This window comes from Ochotona princeps, chromosome 2 (assembly GCF_030435755.1).
Source record: "Ochotona princeps isolate mOchPri1 chromosome 2, mOchPri1.hap1, whole genome shotgun sequence".
In the NCBI taxonomy this organism is placed as follows: domain Eukaryota; kingdom Metazoa; phylum Chordata; class Mammalia; order Lagomorpha; family Ochotonidae; genus Ochotona; species Ochotona princeps.
In genome coordinates this window covers 35,963,649-35,978,390 of record NC_080833.1, presented here as the reverse complement: position 1 = coordinate 35,978,390, position 14,742 = coordinate 35,963,649, and the positions used below count along the sequence as shown (strand labels likewise).

The 14,742-nt window shown below is 44.4% G+C and overlaps 1 protein-coding gene across 1 annotated transcript in view; it reads left to right on the top strand.

The window, feature by feature from the left end:
* The first annotated feature begins 445 nt into the window (after nucleotides 1–445).
* The window catches only part of IPP (intracisternal A particle-promoted polypeptide), a 33,069-nt gene continuing 18,772 nt past the window's right edge, over nucleotides 446–14,742 (top strand). The window contains exons 1-3 of the mRNA XM_004598940.4: nucleotides 446–509; nucleotides 6,381–6,715; nucleotides 11,361–11,792. Of these exons, the coding sequence (XP_004598997.2) occupies nucleotides 6,424–6,715; nucleotides 11,361–11,792 (724 nt within the window). The 5' untranslated portion in view covers nucleotides 446–509; nucleotides 6,381–6,423. The remainder of the gene's footprint in view (nucleotides 510–6,380; nucleotides 6,716–11,360; nucleotides 11,793–14,742) is intronic.

Below are 14,742 nucleotides of genomic sequence, written 5' to 3'. Positions count from 1 at the left end.
AGAATGAAATAACATTTATTTTCTTGTAAAACAGCTAAGAATAAAGTCATGGCCTCAATGGATTCAAATCCTCCCAGCGTCTACTATACCATGCCAACCTTCTGGTGATAGGAGGGCACCGGGTAATCTTTTTCGTTCATTTCTAAATCTTTAACATGGCTTCCCGCCCTGAAGCGATGCAAAAAACGCTCTGAGACAAGCCCCGCGCTTCAGATGAGGCGATACCGCGGCGAGAACCTAGGCGCAATGGCGAACGCAAGCCCCGGGGCCGCAGTAATGACCAACCCGGACGTGCCCGCGGTCCCGCTACCCGCGAGCGGAAGAACCCCGCACACGCACGTACAGCAGGCCCGGGCAGGCCGAGCGCACGGACACGGCTCCCAAGGCCCGGCGGCGCCTCTGTCTTCCGGGCACCCCGGGAGGCTGAGCCCAGCCCTCTCCGCGATCGGGAGGCTCGCGCCTGCGCACAGAGGGCCTGAGCGGGCGCCCGCGGAAAGGGGCGACAGCGGGTAAGGAAGGCCTGCGGCCCGCGCGCGCGTCTGTCACGGGGGTGGGAACTTCCCTCTTCACCTTTCCCGGGCTCTCGGGACCCTTAAGGACGAGAGAAGAGCCCCCTTGGAAGTGGTTCGGCCTTCTGCCGTCTCGGGCGCTGCTCAGGCAACCGCAGTGTTTTCGCCCTCACGGAGCTGACTGTGCTCCACGCCTCCGCGGCCTCTCCCGCCCCCGGCCATGACTGGGGATCCCGGAGGCAAGGTCCCCGAACCCCGTCACCCTCGACCCCTGTGCTGAGACTCGCCCTACCCCCACCCCGCCCTTTAGTAGCCTAGGGCGGCTTTTTAGTGTAGCAGCAGTTTAGGACAGCCTTCTACCCACCCACCCCCAAACCAAGCACAAAACCCGGGGTGTTTTGCAGCTCCTCCTGGGAATTCTTTCCGACATCTTTGCCGAAGCAGCTTCCAGAGGCTCTCGGCCGCGAGTTCAAGGTCACACACCCAACAGATGGCCTTTGGTTGCTCGGGACATGCCCACCGTTTCGTAATAATCCACTTCTTCAAATTCGGGTGCCATAAGTCCCTGTGCAATTCCTCCTAGCAGCGGGATCCTATCAGCAGCCAGTGAGAGGCGGGATATCAGACTGGGAGGTCAGCTGGCAGAGTGAAGGCTCAGGGAACCTTGGTTAGTGTAGCAGGAGGCTGCATTAGTAGCTGCAGGTTCTCTTTCTGTGTGGAGACAAATACACGGTCTTTGTAAGCGAGTTAAATGTAATATGCTGACACTCTGGATGCTCAAGTTTTAGCAGCTACATTAGAACCTCGCGGATTTTCCCCCCATTTTTTCTTTATTTTTGGTAATTTTTACATAGTTAATTAGGGCACAAAGGTTCAAGGGCTATAGGAAAATGAGTAAGAGTATTATTTCCGCTTTTTTCCCCTGTATCTGGAGTACAGGGGGAGACAAAGGAAGAAGACCCACCCAGTCTCCCACCCATCCCAGGTCCCTGATGTGGGGCATGCTCTGAGGGGCTTGCTCAAGTGCTTTTGGTAGTTCAACAGTTATGAATTGCTGTCAATCTTGCCATTCCAAGCACCTTGAGGTCGCTGTAGAATCCACTGATTGACGTAGTCCATCTTAGAGTCTCTGTTTGCCCTGTTTTTCATTGCCAACATATGGCTGGGGTAGTTGATTGATTTGTTCTGTCCTCTGTTGTGGTGCCAGGTATCCTCTGCAGGTTCCGATAGACTGCCATATCTTCCATGTGCACCTGATTGTGCTGTCCACTGCTCCATCTGAGCCTCTTAGGAGGCTAGGCTCTGGCACTTGCATTCCATGGCAGACCATGGAACCTGCACTTCTCTTCATGGTTAGGGTTCTGAGTCCGGCAGTTCGATTGGGGAGATCCCAAAAGAAATTTTATTTGAGGTGATCCCAGACCAGATTCATTTTTTTAAAAAAATTTATTTATTTTTATTGGAAAGTCAGATATACAGAGAAGAGAGACAGAGAGGAAGATCTTCCATCTGATGATTGACTCCCCAAATGACCACAACGGCCGGTACTGCACCAATCCGATGCCAGGAGCCAGAAACTACTTTCCAATCTGCCACACAGGTGCAGGGTCCCAATGCTCTGGGCCGTCCTCCACTGCTTTTCCAGGCCACTAGCAGGGAGCTGGATGGAAAGTGGAGCTGCCAGGATTAGAACCGGTGGCTATATGGGATCCCGGCGAGTTTAAGGCGAGGACCTTAACTGCTACGCTATCCTGCTGAGCCCAGAGACCAGATTCTTTTTTTTTTTTTTTTAAGATTTATTCATTTTTATTACAGGAGAGACAGAGAGGAAGATCTTCCGTCCGATGATTCACTCCCCAAGTGAGCCTCAACGGGCAGGTGCGCGCCGATCCGAAGCTGAGAACCTGGAACCTCTTCCGGGTCTCCCATGCGGGTGCAGTGTCCCAATGCATTGGGCAGTGCTCAACTGCCTTCCCAGGCCACAAGCAGGGAGCTGGATGGGAAGTGGAGCTGCCGGGATTAGAACCGGCGCCCATATGGGATCCCGGGGCGTTCAAGGCGAGGACTTTAGCCGCTAGGCCATGCCACCGGGCCTAGAGACCAGATTCTGGTGTGTACTTGCAAGTACAGGGCCCGGCACAGTCCATCTCCCCAATCAGCTGGTGGTTGCAATTGCTAGGTCAAGAAGCTCGCAGATTTCTCAACATTCCTTCTTTGTCAAGACAATCAGCTTAGCTGTTTTTGAGTTTGATAAACTTGGATGCTCATAAACTTAACCGATGTTTCTCTAACATCACCTCCACACAAATTGCTGTCAGTTTTGTTGCCTTTTTGCCTTGATGCCTAAATTGTGAAACTGAAGTCATTTTAGACTTCTCCACAGCACAATATTACAGCATCTTCTGGTTTCTTTGTCAAAAGGTAATTTGGATTTATCTCTTTGATCCTCATTGCTGAAGCTGTACGCTGTTTAAAAATACTGCATTACCCTGTTCCTCATCCCCCCTGAAGAACTAAGTACAAATTCTGAAATATGACTGTTGAATTTAATCTTGAAAATCTATGAAGATGCAGGGCCAGACTTCTATGCCTAAGTTGCAAGATGCCTCCCCTTTTTTAATAGCATAGCATTATAATTCCTATGCAGTATGATACAGCAGAAAAAGCCTTTGAGGGCCTGGCGGCGTGGCCTAGCGGCTAAAGTCCTCGCCTTGAGAGCCCCGGGATCCCATATGGGCACCGGTTCTAATCCCGGCAGCTCCACTTCCCATCCAGCTCCTTGCTTGTGGCCTGGGAAAGCGGTTGAGGACGGCCCAATGCATTGGGACTCTGCACCCACGTGGGAGACCCGGAAGAGGTTCCAGGTTCCCAGCATCGGATCGGCACACATCAGCCCGTTGTGGCTCACTTGGGGAGTGAAACATCGGATGGAAGATCTTCCTCTCTGTCTCTCCTCCTCTGTGTATATCTGGCTGTAATAAAATGAATAAATCTTTAAAAAAAAAAAGGCCTTTGGTTTAGAGTATTAGTGATATTCAGGTAGTGTGGCTGTCATTGTAATAAAGTTGTCTCCTTGGGGAGCACAGTGATCTGGGACAAGATTGTCCTATTTTCTTGCCTCTTAATTATGGTGAGAAGGACATAGTTTGTGGAAATGGTAATGATGTAAACATGTTTATTATTTTTCATCCATTTCACAAATGTCTGAAAACCTAAAATATGTTAGAGACTGGTGTTATAACTATGAAAGATAGTCTCTGATCTCAGGGTTTGGGTTTTCAAGGAGCACGTGTGCTGCACATAGGATGCTAGTGTCCAAAAAAGGCAGGACGTTATAGAGGCTGTAAGGTAAGCTTAGAGTAAAGTAAGCCCCAAGTTCTGCGAGAGGAATAAGGCAAGGTTCCTGGAGGGAGTTACGTTTAGACGGAGTCTGGAATAATAACAAAGATTCAGAAGGGCTGTGTGTGCTATAGGAAGCACACAGTTTGAAAGTTTTGTTTTTTATTAAAGTTTATTTCTTTTTTTTACAAAGTCAGATATACAGAGAGGAGAGACAGAGAGGAAGATCTTCCATCCCATGATTCACTCCCCAAGTGAGCCGCAACGGCCGGTGCTGCTCTGATCCGAAGCCGGGAACCAGGAACCTCTTCCTGGTCTCCCATGCGGATGCAGGGTCCCAAGACTTTGGGCTGGGCCCGGCAGCGTGGCCTAGCGGCTAAAATGTCCTCGCCTTGAAAGCCCCAGGATCCCATATGGTCGCCGGTTCTAATCCCAGCAGCTCCACTTCCCATCCAGCTCCCTGCTTGTGGCCTGGGAAAGCAGTCGAGGATGGCCCTATGCATTGGGACTCTGCACCCGCGTGGGAGACCCGGAAGAGGTTCCTGGTTCCCGGCTTCAGATCAGCGTGCATGAGCCCGTTGCGGCTCACTTGGGGAGTGAATCATCAGACAGAAGATCTTCCTCTCTGTCTCTCCTCCTCTGTGTATATCTGGCTGTAATAAAATGAATAAATCTTTCAAAAAAAAAAAAACTTTGGGCTGTCTTCCACTGCTTTCCCAGGCCACAAGCAGGGAGCTGGATGGGAAGTGGAGCTGCCAGGATTAGAACCGGTATCCATATGGGATCCTGGCGTGTTCAAGGCGAGGACTTTAGCCTCTAGGTCACGCTGCTGGGCCCTATTAATGTTTATTTCCAACGCAGAGCAACACATACAGAGATGTTCTGTCTACTGGTTCATTCCTTTAATAGCTGCAACAGCCACGTTTGGACCAGGTAGCAGGAACCCAAGCACCAAAGCTGTCACCTCCTGCCTTCCCAGGAACATTAGCAGAAAGCTGGATGAGAAATCAAATAGCTGGACTTGAATTTGAAGCAGCACTCCAATATGGGATGTGGGCATTACAAGCAGCGACTTAATTAGGTGTGTCACAACAGAATCCCTCTCCCTGCAGCCAGTTTGAAGGATTTTAAGCAACTGAGCTGGTAACAATTACTTTTTTTTTTTGAATTTTAATTCTGGCTGTGATGTTTGCTTGCTTATTACAGTGTACAAAAAGTTTTTTGTGCCATTTTGTCAAATATTCTTTTCTGTATCCACAAGGATGTATGACCTCTCCTTGTGCTTTAACTCTATCTTTTTTAGAAATAGCTTATTTATTCGAAAGACAGAGACAAATAGAGGAGAATAAGAAATAAAGACCTTCCATCTGATGGCTTACACTGCAGATGCTGGGAACTCAATCTGGGGTCTTCCAGGGAGGGACCCAAGTATTTGAACTGTCACCTGCTGCATCCTAGGGTGTGAATTAGCAGGAAGCTAGAATCTGGAGTTTATCTGGGACTCCAACCCAGATACTTCTGTATGGGTCATGGTTCCCTAGCTGCTTAACCAAACACCTGCACCCATTTGTCTTTTAGTAGTCGTTTTAGATCTCATTTCTTCTCTGAAGCATCCTCCAATTTTTTTTTTTTTTAAGGTTGCCTAATTTGAAAGGCAGTGTTATAAAGAGAGCTTGTGAGGCCCGGCGGCGTGGCCTAGCGGCTAAAGTCCTTGCCTTGAAAGCCCCGGGATCCCATGTGGGTGCCGGTTCTAATCCCGGCAGCTCCACTTCCCATCCAGCTCCCTGCTTGTGGCCTGGGAAAGCAGTGGAGGATGGCCCAAAGCCTTGGGACCCTGCACCCGCGTGGGAGACCCGGAAGAGGTTCCAGGTTCCCAGCTTCGGATCGGCACAGCACCGGCCCGTTGCAGCTCACTTGGGGAGTGAATCATCAGACGGAAGCTCTTCCTCTCTGTCTCTTCTCCTCTGTGTATATCTGGCTGTCATAAAATGAATAAATCTTTGAGAAAAAAATAAAGAGAGCTTGTGGTTGGGGGGAGACAGAGAGATGGAGAGGCACAGAGAGCTTCCATTCACAGAGTCACTCCCCAAATGGCTAAAACAATCAGGGATGGGACCAGCTGAAGCCATGAGCCAGGAATGGCATTCAGGTCTCCCATGGAGGTGACAGGGGTCCAACTACTTGGGCCATCTTTGCTGCTTTGCTAGATGCACTGCGAGGAAGCTGAATCAGAAGTAGAGCAGCTGACTCTCTAATCAGCAACTTTCGCATGCAGCAACACAGGTAGTGGCTTAATCCATTACATCACAACACCAGCTTTTCCCCCTTTCTTCACCCTCGAGTGGTTTAACTTCCACTATTTAATTTCTTCTCTGAAGCCGTATTAGATTTCTCATACCTTATTTGTTTCAAGTATGTTTTATGTCCATAGTAGACTGTTAAGAACAATTGATGTTTGCTGCGTATATAAGTAGACCTTTTCTTTTTAACATGAAAAAATGTTACTGGGCATCTTTGTATTTTGTTTTTCAGGTGGAAGCAGATTATGGATAATAGTCTTTTATAATCTGTCATCATGGCTACTGAATGTTGTTCCAAGGCTACTGATAGTCCTTTTTCATCAGATAAACATGCCCAACTCATCTTGGCTCAGATCAATAGAATGAGGAACAGACAGAATTTCTGTGATGTGCAGCTGCAAGTTGGACAAGAAACTTTTAAAGTTCATCGGCTGGTTTTGGCTGCCAGTAGTCCTTACTTTGCAGCTTTATTCACTGGAGGAATGAAGGAATCCTCAAAAGATGTCGTTGAAATTCTAGGGATTGAAGCTAGAATCTTTCAGATACTTCTAGACTTCATTTACACAGGTATGTTATAAGAACCTGTTGCTGCAAATGAAGAATGACGCCATCACTCATGCACTACCGTGTGACCATAAATTGATCTGACTTATTTAGATGGTAATTGAGCAACATGTTATAAGGAGACTTTGAAAAGTTTGTGTCTTTAATGCATAACTCATTTTTCAGTAATCCTAAAGAATTAATTGATGTAGGTCAGGATTTTGTACTTGTTGCTTATAATAATTTTTTCTAATAATTTGTAACAATACAATCAAACTGTCTCAATAGGTTATAGTTAAATAATGACACCTGTATAAGTAATGGAATTTTTTTAGACCTTGTGAATAATTATATGCATATAATACACACTATCATAGAGAATATTCATAATATGTTAAATTTAAAAAGTGGAACAAAACGCAATTCAATGTTGTAAAAAAAAATAAAATAATTTATATGTATTTATGCATAAAAAGGACCTAAATGATGAGACTGTTTATCTTTCAGTAAAGGAATATAGGAGCTTCTTTCTTTCTTTTTTTAAGGTTTATCTACTTATTTTCTAAGTCAAATCCGTTTGTTGATTTATTCCACAAATGGCCACAAAAGCTTGGGCTGGACCAGGCCAAATCCAGGAGGCAGTCAGGATATCCCACATGGGTGACAGGAGCCCAAACACTTGGGCAAACTTCCCTTTCTTTTCTCAGCATTAGCAGGGAATTGGGTTGGAAGCAGGGCAGCACTGTGTAGGATGCCAGTGTCACAGATGGTGGTGTTACTAGCTATACCACAGGTCTGGCCACAGGGCAAATTCTTTTTTTTTTTTCCTGTTTTCCTACTCCAAAATCGTTATAATTAGCATATATTATTTTAGCCAAAATATTTGTTTTTCTGTTTTATAAAAAATTTAGTAACATTAGGGCCTGGCAAAGTAGCCTAGTAGCTAAAGTTCTTGCCTTGTATGTGCTGGGAGCCCATATAGGCACCGATTTGTGTCCTGGCTGCTCTATTTCTCATCCGGCTCCTTGCCTGTGGCCTGGGAAAGTAGCCGAGGACAGCCCAAAACCTTGGGACTCTGCAGCCATGTGAGGGACCCAGAGGAGGCTTCTGGGTCCTGATTTCTGATTGACTCAGTTCTGGCTGTTATGGCCATTTGGGGAGTGAACCAGAGGACAGATCAAATCTCTCTTGCAAAGTCAGAGATATACAGAGATGAGGAAAGACAGAGAGGAAGATCTTCCATCCAATCACTCCCCAAGTCACCGCAATGGCCGGTGCTGCGCAGATCTGAAGCCAGTAGCCAGGAACTTCTTCCAGGCCTCCCACACGGGTGCAGGGTCCCAAGGCTTTGGGCCATCCTTGACTGCTTTCCCAGGCCACAAGCAGGGAGCTGGATGGGAAGTGGAGCTGCCAGGATTAGAACCAGCGCCCGCCCACATGGATCTCAGTGTTTTCAAGGTAAGGACTTTAGCTGCTAGGCCACTGTGCTGGGCCTGATGATTAGGACTTTCATCAAAGAAGTAAAAGTGGTAAAACATAGTGAAATGAAGCCTCATGAGCATATTCTGGGAGAAATAACATTACAGAGAATTGGCATTTAAGGCAAAATTGATATCAGCTAAGAACAGCATTTGGCTGCTAGACATAGTTACTATATGGTTTAACAAGATAAGAGTTTATGTTTCCATAAAAATTCGTAAGTTTCTAAGCCTCTATAGTGGCTTCATAATATCAGTCTGTGTCCGGTATTCTTTCAGTATTTTGTTCCATAATCAAGTTTTTAGCTGCTGATCTCATGCTCACTGTGCTCCAGCCAGGGGAAGGAAGAAGTTAGAAAATCAAAAGGGTCTGTCATCTCAGGCTGTCGTTAAGCATTTCTGGTCCTCTGTGACCACTGCTTACACCCTCCTGACCATACTCAGTTCAGAGTTTACTGCTAAGAAATGTTATGTTCACTAAAGCACACATGACACCCATAATAAAATCAAAATTCTGTTGTCAAGGGTGAAAGGAAAGTGAATATTGGGTGTTTATTGGGCAGGAAAATTTGTAATGGGGGTAGCAAAACCTGTTATTCTACTTATCTCTACTTTAGATTTGTCATTAATTATTAACAGTTCATTTATCACCTTAGTTTCTTTTTCTTTTATTTTCCTTTAAGACTTATCTATCTGGGGCCCGGCGGCGTGGCCTAGTGGCTAAAGTCCTCGCCTTGAATGCCCCGGGATCCCATATGGGCGCTGGTTCTAATCCTGGCAGCTCCACTTCCCATCCAGCTCCCTGCTTGTGGCCTGGGAAAGCAGTCGAGGGCGGCCCAAAGCTTTGGGACACTGCACCCGCTTGGGAGACCTGGAGGAGGTTCCAGGTTCCCGGCTTCGGATCGGCGCGCACCGGCCGTTGTGGCTCACTTGGGGAGTGAATCATCGGACGGAAGATCTTCCTCTCTGTCTCTCCTCCTCTCTGTATATCTGACTTTGTAATAAAATAAAAAAATAAATCTTAAAAAAAAAAAAAAAAGATTCTCCAGGAAATAGAAGATCCTTGTGAGTTGCTTGGCATTGACTGCAATGTCTTTAAAAAAAAAAAAAAAAGACTTATCTATCTGAAAGGCAGAATTACAGAGAAGCCAGGAGAGACAAAGAAAGGGAGATCTTCCATCTGCTCATTCATTCTCCAGTTGGCCACACATTCAGAATCAAGTTACATGGATTTAAAATCAGGCTCTGCCTTTAATTGGTTGTGTGACACTAGATATTTTATTTAACTTTAGTCATTTTTTTTTTTTGAAATTTCCTTATTTATTTGAAAGGCAGAGTTACAGCTGGATGAGACAGAGAGATCTTCTATCCATTGGTTTATTTTCCAAATGGCTGAACAGGCAGGCTGGAGCCAAGAAGTTGGACTTCTATCCTGGTCTCCTGGCTGGGTGGCAGGAACCCAAGTACCAGGGCCATCTGCTGCTGCTTTCCCAGGCACAATAACAGGGAGCTGAATTAAAACTATAGCAACCAGGACGCAAACCAGTGCTCACGTGGGATGCTAGCGTTGCATGCAGGTAGCTGCTTAACCCCTTGCACCACAGTGTTGGCCCTGGCCAGTCTTTTTTTTTAACAGACATTTATTTAGTCCTGTTTTTCTTTTTCTTTTGATTCAGATATTGGTGACATGACAGTGAAACAGATGGACATTGTCTCTGTCTTCACAAAGCTTTATGAATGATACAGGTTAGATACTTATGAAAGAGAAATAAATGGAAATAGCACTTTATAATTCATGTGAAAATGAATTATAAGAATAAAGAAATTATAAGAATTATAACAATGAAGTTTTATAAAGAATTATAAGAATAAAGTTAGAGCCAAGTATAAGGTCTAAAGAAGAGCTTATCTTTCTTGGCAAGAGAATTATAGTGATTTTTTTCCTTTTTGTCTATTTGATGTTTTCCTAAATTCATCATATAAATTATGAAATGAAGCCCTCTGGGGGGAGGACAGGAAATCAGTGTGTGTAACTTAAGATTTTAGTAGCTTCTACTATGTTTTCTTCCTTTAAAGATTTATTTATTTTTATTGGAAAAAAAGATTTACAGAGAGAAAGAGACAGGAAGATCTTCCATCTGCTGGTTAACTCCAAGTAGCCACAACAGCTTTAACTGAGCTGATCAGAAGCTAGGGTCCAGGAGCTTCTGGCTCTCTCACGTGTGTGCAGGGTCTCAACACTTCGGGCCATCCTCTATTACCCTCCCAGGATCAAGCAGGGAGCTGGACTGGAAGTGGAGGAGCTGGAATACGACCCCACCCCATATGGTATCTCAGTGCGTGCAAGGCAAGGATTCACCCACTGTCCTCATACTTGAACAAATAGCTTCTATTATATTACAGACTTTTAATATTAAAAATGAAATTGTGCCATAGTAGGCTAAGTTTCTGCCTCTGGTGCCAGTGTTCCGTACGAGCACTGGTTCAAGTTCCAGCTGCTCCACATCCAGCTGTCACTTATGACCTGAGAAAGCAGTGGAGAATGACTCAAGTCCTTGGGCCCCTGTTACCCATGTGAGGAAGCTGCTGGCTCCTGATTTTGGATCAGGTTGGCTCTGGCTATTTTGGGTAAACCAGCAGAGGGAAGACTCTCTCTTTCTCTCTCTCTCTCTCTCTGTATGTATATATGTACGTATGTATGTATGTATATGTCTCGTCTCTGTAACTCTGCCTTTCAAATAAAAATTTAAAAAAAAAACTTCTAAAATTGCAAGTTACTTTGACATATTGAATGATCTTACTCTCCCCTGTGCCTCAGTAAATCTTTATATATACAACCTTATGTTAAAAAAGCATGAAGTTTGGTGTCAATCTCTATCCTGCAACGTGCTTAACCATATGACCTGAGAACAAATTAATTAAGTTTTTTGGGAAAAAAGTGAATATCTATCATTTGGGTTTGTAGTGATGATTGGATTAATGTATAAAACAATGTTGTGTATAGTTTGTTGTCACCATTCCATAAGTGTTAGATATGTTATTGAATGTGCTCTTTCCACAAATTCCTTGTTGCCTTTTTACTTTAATATCTGTCTACCCTGCAGGCAGGAACTTATCCAGTATACGACTTTTGAGTGGGTTAGGTGCAGTGTCTTTATTCTGTGGACATTTTTGTCTCCCCACTTCCCTAGGTATCGTGAACATAGGCGTGAATAATGTCCAGGAGTTGATTGTTGCAGCTGACATGCTACAGTTGACTGAAGTTGTTCATCTTTGCTGTGAATTTTTGAAAGGACAAATTGATCCTCTGAACTGCATTGGGATCTTTCAGTTCGCTGAGCAAATTGCCTGCCATGATCTTTTGGAATTCACAGAAAACTATATTCATGTCCATTTTCTGGAGGTTCATAGTGGGGAAGAGTTCCTGGCACTTACAAAGGATCAGCTGATCAAAATTTTGCGCAGCGAAGAGCTTAGCATTGAGGATGAATACCAAGTCTTCTTGGCTGCAATGCAATGGATTCTGAAAGATCTGGGGAACAGAAGAAAACATGTGGTGGAAGTGCTAGATCCAATTCGATTTCCTTTATTACCTCCTCAGAGGCTTTTAAAGTATATAGAAGGTAACTTTTTTTTTTTTTTTTTTTTTTTTACTGTTTTATCAAATTAGTTGATTCATTGTCCAAGGGCTTTTTCTCTGAAATGTAAGAGTGCTTTGATTTTTTGATTTAGTAAAATTTTGTGAGTGATAACTGTATACAAGATAACTTAGGGTTTATGTGTGAATATTAGTATTTTAATATTAATGCCCATTACTTTAATCAGAATTCTTTATGATATTAATGACTAAGGCAATTAGTGTTATAGGTGAAATTACTGATGAACTTAATATAACTACTGCTATTGTTTTTTTTCAAGATTTATTTATTTTATTACAAAGTCAGATATACAGAGAGGAGGAGGAGAGACAGAGAGGAAGATCTTTCGTCCAATGATTCACTCCCCAAGCGGCCACAATGGTCGGTGCTATGCCAATCTGATGCCAGGAGCTAGGAACTTCTTCCAGGTCTCCCACATGGATGCAGGGTCCCAAAGCTTTTGGCCATCCTCGACTGCTTTCCCAGGCCACAAGCAAGGAGTTGGATGGGAAGTAGCTCAGTTGGGATTAGTTAGAACTGGCGACCATATGGGGTCCCGGCATGTTCAAGGCAAGGACTTTAGCCGCTAGGCCACGCTGCCGGGCCCCTGCTATTATTGTTAATACTGATTTCCTCTCAGGATAGTCATTTGGGACAGTGGTTAAGATATTGCATGGAAATTCTGCATCCCATGTTGGAATGTCTACTTTGAGTCTTTGCTTTTTAAAAAATTTTACGTCCTTTTTATTATTATTATCATTTCATGATACAGTTACATAGACCCTGGGATTTCGCTTATCCCCTCCCTCTCCATTGAGTTCTCCTATGTTATTACCATAACATAGTTCTTCCTAAACAGTTGTTAAGTCCATCGTTGAGGGCATGGACAATGGCAGAGATTCCAGTATCGTTTTGTCAAGTTTCACTGGGAGTTCATCATTCATCAGGAAGTAGAGATGCATACTGCATTGTATCCTCACATCTGGATATGATAACCTCCATTACACAGTTACCATGCATCCCCTTAAATAAAAAGTCACAATATAAAATCAAAAACAGGAAGAAAAAAGGAAATTAACAACACCATGAAGTTGAATAACATGCTATCAAATGACTAATGTGTCACTGAAGAAATGAAAAAAAAATCAAGAACCAATAAGAAGAAAATGTTGTTGCTGTATGACCTAGGACAGGGGCTAGGGTGGCTAGACAGAGGCATTCAACAACATCCGTGAGGGCTGGATAGCAGAGCTGGTTAGATGGAACTAAGCTTCAATACCCATTGACATGTACGAGAGCCAAATGGGATGTGGGACAGACTGAACTAGTCTGCTCTACATACTGGCAAACCAGGGTAGGGGGTGGGCCTGGTGGGGGTTATTGTGGGTCGCTCCGACTAGGCTGCAGCTCCCACTGGTTTATGTGAGGGCTGAGCATGTGCTGGGTAGAACCAGGCTGGACTGCAACACCCATTGGTTCCAGTGAAAGTCGGGGCTGAAAACAGAACCAACCCAGCAATTGCAACCACCAGCTGATTAGGGCAATGGACTGTGCCGAGCCCTGTGCTTGCTAGAACACACAAGAATCTGATCTGGGAACACCTCAGACAAAGTTTCTTTGGGGATCTCCCCAATCGAAATGCCGGACTCGAAACCCTAACCAAGAAAAGACGAAAGACAGAACAGGTCGATCAACCACCTTAGCTATATGTTGGCAGCGAAGTATCGGACAAATGGAGATTCTATGATGGATTATGTCAATCAGTGGATTCTTCAACGACCTCATTGTGCTTGGAGTGGTGAGATTGGCAGCAATTCATAATTGGTGAACTATCAAAACCACTTGAGCAAGAATCTCAGATCATGCCCCACATCAGGGACCTGGGGTGGGTGGGAGACTGGGTGGGGCTTCTCCCTCAGTATTCCCTTTACTTCAGATATATGATGGAAGCAATATGGAAATAATAGTCTTTTTTTTTTTTAAGATTTTATTATTATTGGAAAGCTGGATATACAGAGAGGAGGAGAGACAGAGAGGAAGATCTTCCATCTGATGATTCACTCCCCAAGTGAACCGCAACGGGCCGGTGCGCACCAATCCGATGCCGGGAACCAGGAACCTCTTCCGGGTCTCCCAAGCGGGTGCAGTGTCCCAAAGCTTTGGGCCGTCCTTGACTGCTTTCCCAGGCCACAAGCAGGGAGCTGGATGGGAAGTGGAACAGCCGGGATTAGATCCGGCGCCCATATGGGATCCCGGGGCTTTCAAGGCGAGGACTTTAGCCTCTAGGCCACGCCAGCGGGCCCGGAAATAATAGTCTTGCCCACTTTCCTATAGCCCTTGTACCTTTTTACTCTAATTAACTATGCAAAGGTTGTCAAAAATATAATAATAATAATAGAATTTTTAAAAATATTAAAAATAAGAAAACGTTGTTACTGTATGACCTATGAGTCAGTGAAGAATTTAATGAGAAAGTGTTTTGAAGAGATGAAACTAAAAAACGAAATGAAAATCCATGAGATATAGTTTCTGCTGATCTTGTTGGTGATATGTGTCTCCTGTAGGCAACAAATAGATGGATTTTGTTTTTTTAATCCAGCCTATTAATCTGTGACATTTGATTGATGAGTTTAAGCCATTTACATTCAGGGTTAATATATACGGGTAGTAATTTGGTTCTGTCATTTCAGCAATGGGTTGTTCATCGATTTAGTCTTCTGTTGTTATTTCACTGGGATGTTCGTCACATTTACCTTTTGTTTTGCTGGGTGTTATTCTTTTCTGTCAAGAGACTATCTTTAAGTAATCTTGGTAGGTCCGGTTTCAAAGAGGCATATTCAAGAATGGAAAAATTTTATTTCATTTTCAAAGACAAAGTTTTGCTGGTACAATATCCTGGGCCGACAATTTTTTGCTTTTAGAATCTGGAATATGT